We start from the raw sequence: 15,919 nt of genomic DNA, 5'->3' as shown, positions 1-15,919 counted from the left end.
CACTGAATCTAAGACACCCCTGCCTATTAGGACAGACATGCCCAGCTCCGACTGGTGCCCATAGTACACAACTACTGAGGTCACAGTAGGCTTTCACACAAGAAAAATGTCATACATTGAGCCCTGCAAAAGGAGGTGCCCCTGATTTAGCTAATCATTATTAGACTCCAGTTAATAGGTGGTGCATTTGTAGTCCCATCCTGTTAGATATGCAAAAATTACAATTTGGGAATATTACGCCTGTCAAAATGATAATTTACATGTGAAGGCTCAGTTTTGTGCTTTGTATAGGCTTTGTGTCACATACAGGGAGTTAGGTTCTTAGGTTTATATTCAACTCAAGGCTTCACTTATTAGTTTTTCCCCTCAGAGCTTTCATCTCTCGGAGTAGAGAAGAGCTCAGAGAGCAACAGTTTACCATTCACCAATAGACTGTGTGATGTAGTCTTGGAAAAAAAGTAAGTAGACCTTGAGTTAAGATCATTTTGTCAAACTACTTTTTTCTCCTTAAGCGATGAGCTATTGATGCATCATCTGTAATATTAGCATACAGTGAGGACAGTGTTTTTGATACAGTTAAAAGCCTTTGACTGTGGTCACCAGTGTGTAATCTGTGTAGGTACCTGTTAGGTATGTTGACGCTGTCCTTAATCTCTGTCTTGATATTTTGCTGAAGAATCTTCTGATGTTGTCTTCTAACACGTTGTCTCATCTCCTCAGATTCCTTCCCATACAAGCTGTTACTGAAGAATTGGTTAAAGCATACTGACACGCTCAACAACAAGAAGGCACACAGAGGATTTTGCTCTCTGAGACAATCCTTTCTTGGTTCTTCAGAAAGCTTATTCTATTTATTCACTATCTAGCTTTATCTTAGAGTTCTGCTGTTGATCAAAATATCTGTCTGTCTTCCTGTCATGTCACACCATTACAGATTAGAATTCAGCGGTAACTGCAATACCAAACTTTGGTTCAAACTATGGCATGTAAAATTTGTAATAGACAGGCTTCATGGTGAGAGCAGCAGGGAAATGAGTGGGTAAGGCTAATGGCTAATGAGTAGAAAAGAAGATTGGAGAGGATTAGCAGTGACCTGGAAACAGCCATGTGGTAACAGGCTGTACACCTCCCAGCATCAAACATGAAGCTACTGGCTCACATGTTGATGTTGAGCAAAGAGTTTTTAATTGTATGTGAACACCAACCTGAAAACATGGAAGTGACATCCATTTTCCTGTGAAGTGTCAGTAAGGTTTACTGCTCAATTCATTTTCAAAAAAAGTAATTATTTAATTTAGTGTGTGCAACAACTGCTAAATAGTAGTGTGTGTGTATGTGTGTGCATGTGGGGGATTAATATATTAATATACAATAAATATAAGTATATATTTATATGACATTTGAAGGTGACTTTCTTAGATTACAGTGACTGTCTAATATTGTATTCTACAAATGGCTGCTTTTCATCATTAAAACAGTTTCACACATGTCCCACATAGGAGCTATTACATGCATGAATGAGGTGGAAAAAGAACAAGTTAAGATTTTTTCAGTCTAAAGCTTGTGATGTTCAGGATTCAAACCTTGATCTGCTCTTACATATATATATGCAGTTTATTCAGTTTGAAGTGTAATGTGTAACTGATGAACTGTGAGCTTGAAACATTTCCATTTTTATCTAACCAAATGTGGAGGGAGATATGATGACACTCCTATGGCTGCTCAGTTCACAGTGATCTTTGCTTCAGCTACTCTTCACAGAATCATACAGCTATGGTGAATCCCTGTGGATTTAACCTCATCATTCTGCTGTCTTTGGCAGCAGGCATGATTGCTGGTAAGTTCACTGCACTTTTCGAGGAGTTCTAAAATGAAAGATGAAAATGTGTCTCCTTATATATTGCGTTTTAAAAAAAAGACAATTAAAACACTGCAAATAACACTGTGACTGCTCCACTTTGATAACATTCATACATTTTGAGCATTTTACACTAACAACTGAAAACCAGTGGACTGAAAAATTAAGTTTTATCTGTTGGGGTGTTTTTGTTTTTACAGTTTGGAGCATTCAGAGGACTTCAAGCAGATTGAATGTAGGGAACAGGTAAGACATCGCATCATGCAATAACACTGCTGTTTTTAAGCCTCGCTTAGAAATGACATGACTATTCTTATGACCTTCGATGGAACTAAAACTATATACCACTGTAAAATAACATTGTATTAATGGGATTAATACAATGCTACAAAACTGTCATAACTACTTCAACTTGGAAATAATAAATATAAAGAACATCAGGGTTTCATGAGTATTATAGCTACATCAGAGAGATAAACTAATATTTGAATGTGGTTTAACTGTTCCCCACTATCATGTCTGACAGATTAGAGATATGTTTTCATCATAATCAAGAGGTTCTTTGAAAACATGGAGACGAGGAAAGGTCCAGACTGGAATATTTCAGCTTTTTAAACTCTGGTGATTACCTGAATTTTCATCTGCTCCCATCATCAGGTCAATTGTCCAGAATTTAGGAAATTAGGATAGTGAGATGGTGAACATAACATGAATACAGTCATTAGCATTTAGCTTGAAGCACATTCTCAGAGAGATGTTAAAACATGCTCACAGAATCAACTCTACTATGTGGGACACTGACCCCATACTACTATACCCCAATACTAATACTCTATTGATGAAAGATAACAGAACTCTGCATACACACCCAGGGGTTATATCATATACATGTATTGAAAAACATTGGGAAGCAGATGCCATGATAGGGCCTGTGACTGGCTCCTTTATAGACTGTACATACACTTCATTCTACTTTATTTTATATACTCCACCATCAATGAAATATCAACATTATTAAATGGAACACTGCGTTTATCAAAGGGAATATTACCATTCACTTAAATAAAATACTTCTATATTTGATCTATGGGAGATGATTTACCGGCTCATTATTTATCCACCACTCTGTTTCTAGGGCCTATCTTCAGATGATTCCTCCAAGGATTGACAGACCACACTCTGATCCCGGAGATTCTAGAAAGTGGCAGGCTCATCTTTACAGGGACACCAAGTCCAAACAAATGAGAGTCATTAATAATAGTGTAGATTTGTGGTTTACAGACAATAAATACAGCTATGAGAGTATAGTTATTATGGAAGAGGACCCTGCAGTTATTGCTTCAGCCACTTACCTGTATGAGAGGAATCCCAGTGCATCAACTCTGCTTTGGTACAAGAAGGGGGCATTGTTTGTTCTTAGAGGAAGTAGTTCTTTTCCTACTAAAGATCATGGTGTCACACTGGTTGGCCATGGCAGCAAAGTTACCAATGAAACAACAAGACTGGCTGGTTATGACTCAGAAAATCTTGCCAGATTTGTGTCAATCTTAAAAACTCTACGCACCTTTGGTCATCTTAGCACCATTAGCCTCATCAGTTGCAACATTGGAAATGACCAACACTTTATGTTGCAACTCCTTCAAGTTCTCCGGTCTCTCGATATAGAAACAAAGCTTCACCTGTACAACTCTTTCCTGTCTGTGAGCTCTGATGGTGAGATAATCACCAGAAATGATGGGGTCTGGAGGTCCCATGACATTAGCAGAAGAGTCATTGCTGAACTGGACCATACCTGCTGCAACCTGCTGACCAAAGTGGAACTTGGCTGCACAGGGCCAGTGATCCCTGATTATAAAGGAAATATTTTGTCTCTTCAGACATTTGAGTGGCCAAGCCATCCTCAAATGTTTGTTCCAATAGAACTGCGCAAAAAGTACCCTTATATAGACTGCCTTGAAGGGTTTACTTGGAGCTTGTTCTTTGAGGAGAATGAAAGAAGGCGTGCTCCTGATTATGTCCCGGACCATGATTTAAGACACATGAGGGCAATATGGCTTATAAAGCCAGGACCCAAAGAAGAAGAAAACATTGTCTTCAAGCATATTGTTAACATTCAGGATCTACTAGTGGAGATTAGATATAATGCCAGAGAGGATGTTGCAACTGATCTTCACTATGTTCTCAATGAATGCATTTACAAAGTAAATAGGAAAGATCTTAATGTAAGTCTGGTAGGCAAGTTTATTATGACTGGAAATCAGGCTGAGATTGAACGTTTCCATCAGAATTTCAATGAGCAACAGAATAAGTTCTCCCTGCAAGAGCTGAGACAGGGTCTCAAAGCATCCGAATTCAATGACTTCTGTCAACAGACTTTCCAGTTCCAGCAGTGTAATTACAACTGTGAAAGATGGGGTCATTACTTCATGGCAGCAGTGTTTTCAGCATCTGTGCGTAACTTCAGAATCTTCTCACTTTTTCTCATGAGTGTCATAGGCTGTGAAGTAGGCCGCTCACGGGGGATTGACAGCCCCCTATGCACAGCATTTGCTGGAGATGACCACCCCATGGTTGATGAGCAACCCTGGACTGATCATCTGCATCGAGGATTCTATGGCTGCGCTGTTGTCAACTATGAAATGGTTCCACAAAACAGACAGATTTGGTTAAATCAAGTTGTTGCAAAGGAAAATGCGCTTTACATCAAATCAAAGCAGATGATGAATCCTATCAACCAAGACGAGCAAACAGAACTGGACATCTTTGGGCGGGTAAAAGTCATGAATAAGTACATTTTCTCATCTTATCTAGAATTCTTTCGAGGTACACCTGAGGGAAAGAAGCTTAAGAGAGGATGTACTCCCATGTTCCATGAAAATCAAAATCCATAATATTAGTATAACCTACATTCATGTTATTCATAGCATCTAGTACACTGCTCAAAAAAACTAAAGGTACAGTGTGTAGAATTTTGTGATATCTAGTGTTGAAATTGCATGTTGCAGCTGAACACCCCTCACCTCGGCCTTCCCTTCCAAACATGAAAAAGAACCTGTGGCAGACTTCAGTTGTCATAAAAACTCAAAAGGTGTTTTGTTTGTCGAGTTTGGAATACTGTAAAAAAACATGGCAGCCTCTGTAGAGAGGACCCCCTCTATGTAAATATTTAAGTATTTCAATATAAAGGGCCTTTTCTGGAGTAAAGTAAACTACAATTCATAGAATTTAGATGAAATGAACTAGTGAAAACATCATGAGGATTATTCTACAATAAATTTCTGCCAATCGTTCACCTAAATCTTACACACTGGACCTTTAAAGGAACACTTAATCGTCACAGTATAACAGCAAGTCATTTAAATCAATCTGTCCATTTAGGAAGCACAAGTGATAATGAATCAGTCTTATCAAACTGTCAGAAACACTCCATGAGGATGGCTTGAGGGCCTGATGACCTTTAGTGTGACCTGTGCTCACAGGCCAGCACCATGCAGTTCGATTGGCATTTGCCAGAAAACACCTGGCAGGTCCACCATTGGCACCCTGTTCTCTTCACAGATGAGAGCACATTCACACTGAGCACATGTGACAGTTGTGAAAGAGCCTGTAGATGCCATGGTGAATGTTATGCTGCCTGTTACAACATCCAGCATGAGCGGTTTGGCGGTGAGTCAGTGATGGTCTGGGGAAGCATATCCTTGGAGGGTCACACAGACATCCATGTCATAGACAACGGTTCCCTGACTGCTGTTAGGTACCAGGATAAAATCCTCAGAGAGATTGTCAGACCTTATGCTGGTGCAGTGGGTCCTGGGTTCCTCCTGGAACAAGGACAATGCCCGGCCTCATGTGGCCAGATTGTGTAGGCAGTACCTTAATGATGAAGGCATTGATGCCGCTGACTGGACCTCTTGCTCCCCTGACCTAAATCCAATTGAGCACCGATGGGAAATTATGTATTGTGCATCCGACACCACCAAGTACCACCACATACATAGGAGCTCACAGATGCCCTGATCCAGGTCTGGGAGGATATCCCCCAGGATACCATCTGCCCATTCATCATGACAAGCCAAGACTTTGTTGGGTGTGCATACAGGCACGTGGGGGCCATACACAGTAACATTATGAGTTGCTGTGATAAAAGTCACACAAGTTGGATCTGATCACCCTGTGATTTCAGTTTTTTTCCTTGATTTTCTGTGTGATTTTGAATCTAGCCCTCACTGGGTTGATGATATTGGTTTCCATTGACCGTTGTTTCATCATTTTGGTTTCAACAAATTCCAGAATGTACATCAGTAAAGATTTTCAACATGAATAATTTGTTCATTAAGATCTGATGGGTGATTTAAGTCTTCCCTTAATTATTTTGAGGAGTGTATTTTGAACAGATGTGTTGGACGCTCATATAGACTAAGCTTGCTGGCACCCATTAGATAATATTTTAATAAATATAGAATGGAAATTTGATCTTTATCAACTTAATAAAAAAAATTATGATAATGAATATAAACTACTGTTTTCTTCTAATTAATCCAATAAAATATTATTCAATAAAAATCCACTTTTTAATTTATATGTTTATTACATACAATTTTCTTATGGTGTCACAAAGGTCAGAATACAGAGAATTACAAAATATAAATACAAAGAAAAAGCAGAATAACAGAGGATGAAGCATTATTATTTGAAACTTTCAAACCACACATTTTGAGATGTTTCTGTTTGGGAGGTTTCTCCAGATGAAACAGAATAAACACACTGAAATATTTGACATTTTTTAGTTTCAGTTTAACTACTAATGCATTTGAGTTTGAATTGAGATGATTACAATCACATACTTAAAGATTCAGACAAGGTTTTACACTGAAAAGGGCTAATGTCCTAGCCTTAGCATAATGCTTACGATATGACTAAACATATATTGTGAACTGTTAATAATAATTTATTATGGAGTCACAAAGGAATTCTATTTAAATGTTTCAAAGTTTCTGCAAGTCAATCGGTGGTTCTTCTTCTATGTTTATAATGATCTGATCTCCACGCAACCGATGGTGCATGCTCACATATTAATGTGCCTGGAAAAGACTTAAGAATGAACATTTCTGACAAGCAAAGTTGAGTATACTATATTACTGTAGATAAACTATATGATTTGCATTTAAGCGGTTAACTAGTGATAAAAATGGACACCACAAGACCCTGCTCTTATTCCCTTTTCTAAAATTATAAATGATCTTCTCCATTTTGAGATATTGCTTTCATTTTAAAGCTCACATCTTGTGAGCTTTGAGCTGTTGGAAAATGTACTGAGGAAGCTGTGAAGGCCCCAACATTGGGAATTTCATCCTACGGTTATTTGTGACAGAAGGTACTATTAAAATTCAACATTAAATGTGGGAAACAAATTAAAAACTAAATTAGAGCAAATAATGGAAGGATAATGTTAACTGTAATTATGTCCAGCAGCCTATTGCACCAGTTAATTCAAAATCAGACAAACTAACTTATGCATCACCTACAATTGTCTGAGGGGTCAAATATGTGTCACACTAGTATGAGCACATGTAAAGGCAGAGGTATTATAGCCCATTAAGACCCACTCACTATCTCTGTGGGTCAACCAGCAATAATCAATTCAACCTCATGACCTCCTCCTGCCCAGGTTGTTCTGTTTTGGTGCACTGTTGTTGGAAATTATATGATACTGGTTGAAATTATTGAATTGGCCCACCAACAAAAATGAGAAAGAGAGAAATAAAGTACACCTGAGATTGAGAGAAAGCAAGCGTGCAGAATGTTGGACACATTTATTAAACTGTGTCTTTGTTTAGCTTCATCACAGGACAATATGAGAAATGTTAACTAGCCTAATTTGTACTTTAACTGGTGCAAAGGAAGCTGGACAGTATACAGGCAGGAGCATGATATGGAAACCAGTCAGATGGAGACCACAGCATGATAACTTGTTATGTTTGTTGTGAGCAGAAAAAACTTTGCATCTTTGTATTCTGTCTGACACCTGAATAGGAGAATGATTTACGTTTTGTTACTGTGTTTGGTTAAATTCCAGAGTGGAAACTCAGAGCTTGCTGATGTGTTAGACAGAAAGCATACTCTTCACAGGAGGATGCAGCTGCATGAGGTGCCCTTCTGGCCGCTGAGGAGGCCATGCTGTGACGTGGCTATTGACTGGATTAAGTTCCAGAAATGCTTGAAAGAGATGCCCTCTCCATCACCTACACCCATCGTCTGCATGATCCCGCCCAGTCCCTGCTCTGTGCCAATGCCCTGTGGGAACACAACACAACATTATGACCTTTTTAAAACGCTTAGTGTTTGCTTCCTGAAACCTAACACCAATGGTTCATTTCTAATTGGCTCTTAATGTCAGTCATTTGGAACACTGTACTTGCTGTCTGAGCTTAGCAGACAAATGGGAACATTCTGATGTCACTAAATAAAAGTCAGAAAAGAAGAGATCACAATCAGACGACAGAGACAGAATTTTCTCAGAACAGCACCACCCCAATGTAATTTATGACCAAAACTGTGATCATTTTATCTTCTTCTATGATGAGCTTAAAGGTACAGTGTTTAGAATTTTGTGATATCTAGTGTTGATATTGCATGTTGCAGCTGAATACCCCTCACCTCATCCTCCCCTTCCAAACATGAAAAAGAAACTGTGGTAGCCTTAAGTTGTCATAAAAACTCAAAAGGTATTTAGTTTGTCCAGTTTGGACGACTGTAAAAAACATGGCAGCCTCCATAGAGAGGACCTCCTTGATGTAAATATAAGGTATTTAAATATAAAGGGCCTTTTCTGGGGTAAAGAAAACTACAATTCATAGAATTTAGATGAAATTAACTAGTGAAAACATCATGAAGATGATTCCACATTAAATTTCTGCCAATAGTTCCCTTTCACCTAAATCTTACACAGTGGACCTTTAATTCACAGAAATGTCTTTTGGGTGGTAAAATTCCAAATTCATTCAATCAGAAAGAAAATGCATGATAGCTGTATGTGAAATGTGAAAACCAAATCATAAGTTCTCATCAAATGTAGTGTTTTCAAGGGTACAAAACAGAGGACAGTAATCGGAAATGGTCAGGGTAACACATACATGTAGATATTTCAAAATAAGAGTGTGTCAACAAGTATGAAACAATATTTATGGATGTTTATTTCATACATTATGTATTTGTCTGAACCTGGCCCGACATGTCCGGTCCCAATGAGTTATGTCAGGCTCAGGTCGAGTATCCACAGATGGTTAGCTGAGTGCAGTGCTGAGTTGCACGATATTAGGAAAACGTGATATGTGATAAAGTTGTTGGATATTGTTATGACCATATGACTTGCAATAAATACACAAATGTTTAAGTTTACAGCGCTTAAGTCTTTCTGCTTTGGTTTCACTGCTAACATAGACTACATACAGTGAGTAGCCTATGAAGACACAAAATTAAAATTATTTCCATTCCAACAACTTGGTTTTATTGAAAACATTCCACCTGGCTATAAGGACACAGAAACCACAGACAGCTCCACAGCCACAGCTCTATCAAGTCCGGGGCAGACACCAGGGAGCCAAGCACAGCTCCACTAAGTCCACTTACAGTGTTAACTTTGGGTCAAGTTTGTTTTTTTTTTACAATTTTTAGTGGCTTTGTCAGTAATTCACTGCTCTTCTGTGTCTCTGTCATTCGCCCCATCATGTCCTCCGGCTCTACTTACAAAGACTAAATGTACAAATTCTATTCTTTTTACCGCTCATAGTGATGAATTTGGGGAGTCAACACAAAATCTTACAGCAGCAATCCTAAGCGTTCACTTTGCGTGTTGACGGTGGACTTCAATGGTCAGAGGTTCTTGGGACCCGTGCTGTGCTTTCTTTGGTTCACTCTGGAGTTTATGAGACTTGCGGACGGGAGAGATGTTCTTCCAACAGATTGTGACTTAACGCTACGTTTTAACTTAGTTGTTGCAGTGTGTTGCTGAACAGAACACACAACGCACTTACAAACGGCAAGTGTACGGCCTCACGTTCTTGCCAAATAATCTAGTGTGTGTTTTCTGGCAATGATAAGATAAAAAATTGGTTAAATCTGTCATTATGTCTGTGGTCTCTCCTGTTTTTTAAATTGGTCAATAGTTTAAAATCATCTAGTGTGTACCAGACTTAAATTGGAGATTTTGAGACATTGCCAGGGTGCCTCTTGCCAAATTTCAGTTGTGATGGGCTCCAGCGACCTTCAAAGGGTAAGTGGTACAGCTACTGGATGGATGGATGGATGGATGGATGGACTGATAACACAGTGTCTATTTGTTGCTCCTACAGTTGACCATCCAACATATAACCAGGAAATGTAAGCTGTTTGTACAAGCCATACATACTGGAGTTCTTACTCTGCTCTTCCTGACTGTCTGTGTGTGAGGGGAGGTGTGTTACCACACCCAGCTACTGCAGACAGCAACAGGCCCATCTGAGGGTGACACACATGGAGAATGAGAATTTTACCTTGACCAGGTTTGGCATCTGGGAGGACAGAAGACCTTTGAATTCATCAGTTTTCAGTGTTGGACCATTGTCAGCTGAAGCAGAGTGGAACTGGGTGACCAGCGTGTTAATGGCCTTCTCCAGGTCTGAGAACTGCGGAGAAGAAGTGAAAGAAAAAAATTAAGGAAGAGGGAATGCGTTTGACACTAGCACACACAAATACCACTTCTATCATAAAGGATATTGCCCTCTAACGGGCTTTCTAATTGGCTATTCATTCTAAAGCTACACCTGAGCAGAGGCAACTAATTTAGGTACCAACCAATAAGCAGGAAGAATGTAAAATTTTTATCTTATCTTTATTTGACAAACAAGCAGTATGAGCATCACACAGACATGCACACACACATACAGAGTGTTCCAAGTGGAGACGTTACAGTGGACATAAGTGACAATGCTTTATAGTTTTTGTGCAGTAAAAGAGAAAAAAGCCAATTAAGTCCTTTATCAAACACCTGTAGAAAATAAACAGTTTCAACTGTTTAGTCCACAGTCTCAAGGTGACATGTTTTACACAAACACAGCACACTGTTCAAGCTAATTGAATGGTGAAGAGAAGCTAAAATAAAAGCTGATGTGCTCAAAATGTTTCTGAGCCTTCAACATACATCATTTATTGTTTGAGACAAACCCACCTAATGTTTTAATTCGTCTTTCTGTCTAAACTTCACTCAGGAATATTATTGAGTTTAGTGAAATGTTAGGTTTGTTTTTAGTGACAAATTGTTAAATTGGACTTCCTGCAGTAACATTTATGATTAATATGTTTCTCTCTATCATATATTTTATCCATGGATCACATTTGTGGTTTATCATCATTCTCTCCTCCCTTGTGTGAAACAAAGGGAATGTTCTTTCTCAATTTTGTAATTGCTAATTCTCCAACTCCAAATAACTAACTACATGTTTATGATCAGGTAGACAAACACATTCAAATAAGAAATACCACATAAAAACAATTGGAATTATGGCATTAGACAGAAGTAGAAGCACCAAATTTGGGCTTTTATGGCCAAATATTTCTTTTGCTTGGACGCCCCCTAGCTGGCTACTTTTTCCCACTGACTTGCTACTTCATATCAATGTGGAATGTTTTGGAACAGTGCCCTTTTACAGCTGTTTCTCTGCAAAGATTTGTTGCTGGAAATAACACAGATGAAGAGGGGGTTGAAACAAATCTTTAAATAGGCTGTAAAACCAAAACTACAAGGGAAAAAGACTGAAAAACAGGACAGAGCTTTGGAGTTGGTAAGAATATATTTTGTATGATGGTAAATTGATTCAGTGTTGATATTAATGTGGATTTGAACATCAGTAAAGTTGGTTGTCTCCTCTCAGAGGGACACACTCCAGTTTTGCTACAGTTATTCAATACATGTAGGCCAACAGCTCTGTCAAAACCACACCCTTTCTGACTGATGTACCACAAGCCACTGCAAGCCCTCTTTACCTCAACCAAAACCCTCCCAGACTGCACCATTATCCTGACTGTAGACAGGGCATTGTGTTGTACTACCGTACAACATTTCAACACTTCATTACCTAAATATTACATTCAGATTATGTAAATATAAAAATCCCAAATAAGTCAAATCTATCAAGACTACAATGTTTTGTATTTGTGTTACAAAATAATCACTTATTAACCTTCATTAGAAAGTAAATTAATGGATTGAGATTTAGTTTCAGTAAGAGCAAATCAGGACAGACTCCCTGGTTTGTTTCATTAGCTTGTTAATTTCTTGTTAAAGTGACTGATCCATTACCACGCCCAACTACAAACATTTCTCACAGCTCACAACCGGTCTGAAACTCTTCACAGCCATGATTCAGAACTTTTAGGCTTTACAATAATCTTTTTTTTTTTAAATATCCTCTCCCTGCTGTATTTATCATATATGTTCAGCTTCAGGGTGTAGCTGATTGTAGTCTATTGATTTGGGCTGATCCTCTGAGGAAAGAACCTTAATTGTTAATATTATTACTATTCTTATCATTATTCAGGACAGGGAGGTGGCACCCTGCCTACTAGAAGCTGACAGGCCGTCTATGACGCCTGAACACGAGGTTGTTCGCTTAAATTAAGACTATGCAGCAGAGGAAAAGTTCCTGAAATAAAGAGGATGTCATTCTGCATTGCACAATCAAGGATCGTCACCTGGGCTCCACTTACAAAAAGAGCCACAACCCGAGTCACAGACTGTTTTTTTTTTTAAATTACAGCTATACAAGAGTTCTGATTGGTTAAGTTACTAGTATAAAGTTGTCAGAGATTAGCGCAGTTAAAGTTGTGAGAACAGAGTGGGCTCTTGTGTCAACATTGACTGCTCCACAGTAATGGTTCTCAGGGAGGGGCCGCGTCTTCAACGTCTCCATTAAAATAAGTTGAAGGAAGAACTCGAGGCTCCTGAGCTCTGGTTTAGCCCTGATCAACATCACCCAGCAGCCTCCCTATATCTTGTGCAATTATTGATCCTGAAACGGTTGAAGTGGGGAACCGTCGTTTAATGACTCGCCCCTACTCTGATTACGTGTCTTGTACAGTTTATAAAGTTCGCCCATTTGAAGGAAGTTGGGAGGAAAAATCGTTTCCTCGACATAAAACTTGGAATACAACGTTTAAAAAAAATCCTCATTAGCGGGTTTGGATTGTCAGAGATAAAAGGAGAGTTTAAGTATCGGTTCATACCTGAGGCATGTCGACTGGGAGTTTTCTTCCTGCGTTTACAGCTGCCTGTTGTTGCCGTTGCCGCTGCTGCTGCTGCTGTGTGTCAGTGAAGCTGCTCTGTCACCAGCTGGCAACTGTCCTGGATCCTCCCACAGCATGAGAGCAGCCAGGAAGGAGCAGAGATCCGAGGCAGCACCACCAACATACCTCTCGTCAATCAACACCATTGTGCTCCAGAATACCAATGTTCGTTGATATAAGAAAGACTAATTGCATCCACCTCTAGTGTCACCCAAATGTTTCAGCCTTCATTGGTTAACAAGACAGTATACACCATTCCTTCAGTGGTACGCGAAAACAGAGGAAACCAATAAATGGTACCGCCCTTATCAGACACGGTATTATAACCATGAAATGATCACATGCGAAATTCAGTTTCAGGTGCATGTCGATATGTACTTTATTCTACAGCCATGTGTTACATCAGGATCAGTGGAATATCCAATTTTCAGGAAAAGTTTAACTCCAAAATTAAAAAAACGACAACACGTGATATGTTTGGATCCTCCACTGGAGCTCAGCTCACATTCACCAGGCAACTCATTCCACATCTGGAAACCTTTAGTAAGAATTGGACACTATTGTTTTACGCAATAACAGCCTGCAAGTTTAGGCTGGTATTCTTCTTCTCTTCCAGACTGTTACTAAGTTAACCTTTTCACTACCGGCTGCTTATATGACAGATACTTGTGATACATCAGCTTTATAGCAAACCTGTCCAGACTGCATGTGAGACTTTCAGACTGTGGGAAATGCTGGTTGGAAAGGAGTTTTTTTTTTTAAATTTAAAATGGAGGGAGACAGGGAGGGAGAATAAAACTGGCATGACTACATTCTTTCTATTCAGTTTATGACCTCTAACAGTCAGTGGGGTAGGTGCAGAAGTTAGGGGTAAGCTTAAAGTTGGCTTAAAGTAGCCACAAGAATTTATCTAAGGAGAAAATCTTGCACACGCACAACTCAAACAGAACTCTAGCAGGCAGAGGACCTGCAGTGTAAACTAAAAGAGAGCATGTAGGTAACTGTCGACAGCAACTGACATCCTCGGGGTGAAAGGTGTGTCACAAAAAAGTATTTCAATGATCAGGGACCCACCTCCTTACCCCTATTTCTCCTCCATGACTATCTGAGTGGGAGGAGTTGATGCCACACCCAATCGAAGAAGCCGCAGTGAATTGTTTCAGTATGAGAACATCATCCTTTCCCACTGTTTCATCCTCTGTGACACCGCACTGAGCTGCTCCCAGATGTTTTGCATTAATACACAGACACACACATGAATATATAAAAACAGACATATATTAAACTTTCAGTGAACATCCCTACTATAATAAAAAGTGCGCCCCAAGAAAATACTTTTAAGAAAAAGTTTCAAAATTTTGGGAACCATTAAAAACTATGTGGGTGTAAACACACACATGCATGCAGGGGTTATTGTTAGACCCTGGCCGCCAGGTCAAAATCCTTTCCCATTTGACCTATTGACAATAATGCACCTCTTTAGCAGCTGGTATGTTTGAGTATGTGTGTCTTTTACTGTAATTCAGAGTGTCCACACTATAAAAACTGAACCACCAGTGTGAATAAAAAGGAAACCTCATGTATGGTGCCACTCATGTGGTTATGGAGAAGGGAGAGTATATAGATAACATCCTTAGTTCTCTAGTGGTTTGTGATAATGATGCCAGAAAACACTGATCAACTTTTAAGTATATATGTTTCTCATGATCCATCCTCAGTATAAACATATTCAGTTTGTCACCTTTGATTCAATTTCTATTCTATGTAGGTACTGTGCAGCACAGTCACCACCTTGACTAGAGATCTCTCTCTCTCTCTCTCAATTTTAATTCTATAGGATTTAATGGCATGACATTAGAATGTGTTGCTAAAGCACAATTACAATTATATTATCATATTATTACTACAATAATGTATGCAGAAATATTCCAAAGGTAAATTATAAGGAATAACAGTGAAAAACAACCCAATGAGTGAAAAAAAAAACACACAAAAAAAACATAGGAGATTGTGGTGAGTAAGCACGATATATTACATGTCTATGTCCCACTGGTGTCTCTTTTCATGTGGCAGGAAGTGACATATTTAGCTGCCAGCACTGCACATTCTTTGTTTCCCTCTAGAATGAGGGGTAATTTCTCCCTTTCTGTCAGACTTTGGAATTTTTTTTTCTTTTTTCCTGGAATTTCTCTATTGTCTCTGTATTTTCGTAGTTGTGTGCGGAAGTGTAGTCTCTACAGCTCCCTCATCACAGCAAGAGCATAGCCTCTCCTCTCTGGGCAGCCACTTTTGCCTGTCTGCCCCCTATTGCCAGAACGGAGACCCTCTGGAGATTCTGTAGGGGCTGTATGTGTGAAAGCAAATGTTTGAGTGACAGCCACAGGACTTTCACTAGCCAGTCCCTGAGTATAAAGTCCGACTGTTGAGCCAAAAATGAGAACACAACAGGAGATCCTCAGCAGGATTCACTGCAAGCATTGCATGACTTTTCTAACACACGACAGATACACAAATGAAAAAGACATAATACAAAAACAGTGGTGCCACGCACGTAGAAGGCACAGACGCGTATATCAAGAGAGCTTTTAGTGATGGGGGCTGACGCCTTTTTTGATGTGATATAAACAAAAACATGTGTGTCAGATGTAGAAAATGTGCCTCCCTAATCCAAACTGGGAGCTGGTTCCACAGGAGAGGAGCCTGGTTGATGAGAGGTACCGCATGTATTGCTTTACCTTGACA

General features: G+C 39.2%; 2 protein-coding genes across 2 annotated transcripts; one reads left to right on the top strand and one right to left on the bottom strand.

The window, feature by feature from the left end:
- The first annotated feature begins 1,665 nt into the window (after positions 1-1,665).
- LOC138407310 (uncharacterized) lies at positions 1,666-4,883 on the top strand. The gene is made up of 3 exons (XM_069522788.1): positions 1,666-1,837; positions 2,059-2,104; positions 2,994-4,883. Exons 1-3 carry the CDS (start codon positions 1,774-1,776, stop codon positions 4,747-4,749), a joined length of 1,866 nt encoding a protein of 621 aa, XP_069378889.1. The 5' UTR covers positions 1,666-1,773; the 3' UTR covers positions 4,750-4,883.
- A 1,543-nt stretch (positions 4,884-6,426) lies between these two features.
- On the bottom strand, positions 6,427-13,477 carry s100v2 (S100 calcium binding protein V2). The gene is made up of 3 exons (XM_020105305.2): positions 13,118-13,477; positions 10,390-10,521; positions 6,427-8,152 (listed from the first exon to the last, which is right to left on the bottom strand). The coding sequence occupies exons 1-3, from the start codon at positions 13,124-13,126 to the stop codon at positions 7,982-7,984; spliced, it is 312 nt and encodes a 103-aa protein (XP_019960864.1). The 5' UTR covers positions 13,127-13,477; the 3' UTR covers positions 6,427-7,981.
- Positions 13,478-15,919: the final 2,442 nt, after the last annotated feature.

Source organism: Paralichthys olivaceus, chromosome 3, assembly GCF_024713975.1.
Source record: "Paralichthys olivaceus isolate ysfri-2021 chromosome 3, ASM2471397v2, whole genome shotgun sequence".
In the NCBI taxonomy this organism is placed as follows: domain Eukaryota; kingdom Metazoa; phylum Chordata; class Actinopteri; order Pleuronectiformes; family Paralichthyidae; genus Paralichthys; species Paralichthys olivaceus.
The sequence above is the reverse complement of the archived record's forward strand: the minus strand, read 5'-3'. Positions and strand labels throughout refer to the sequence as shown.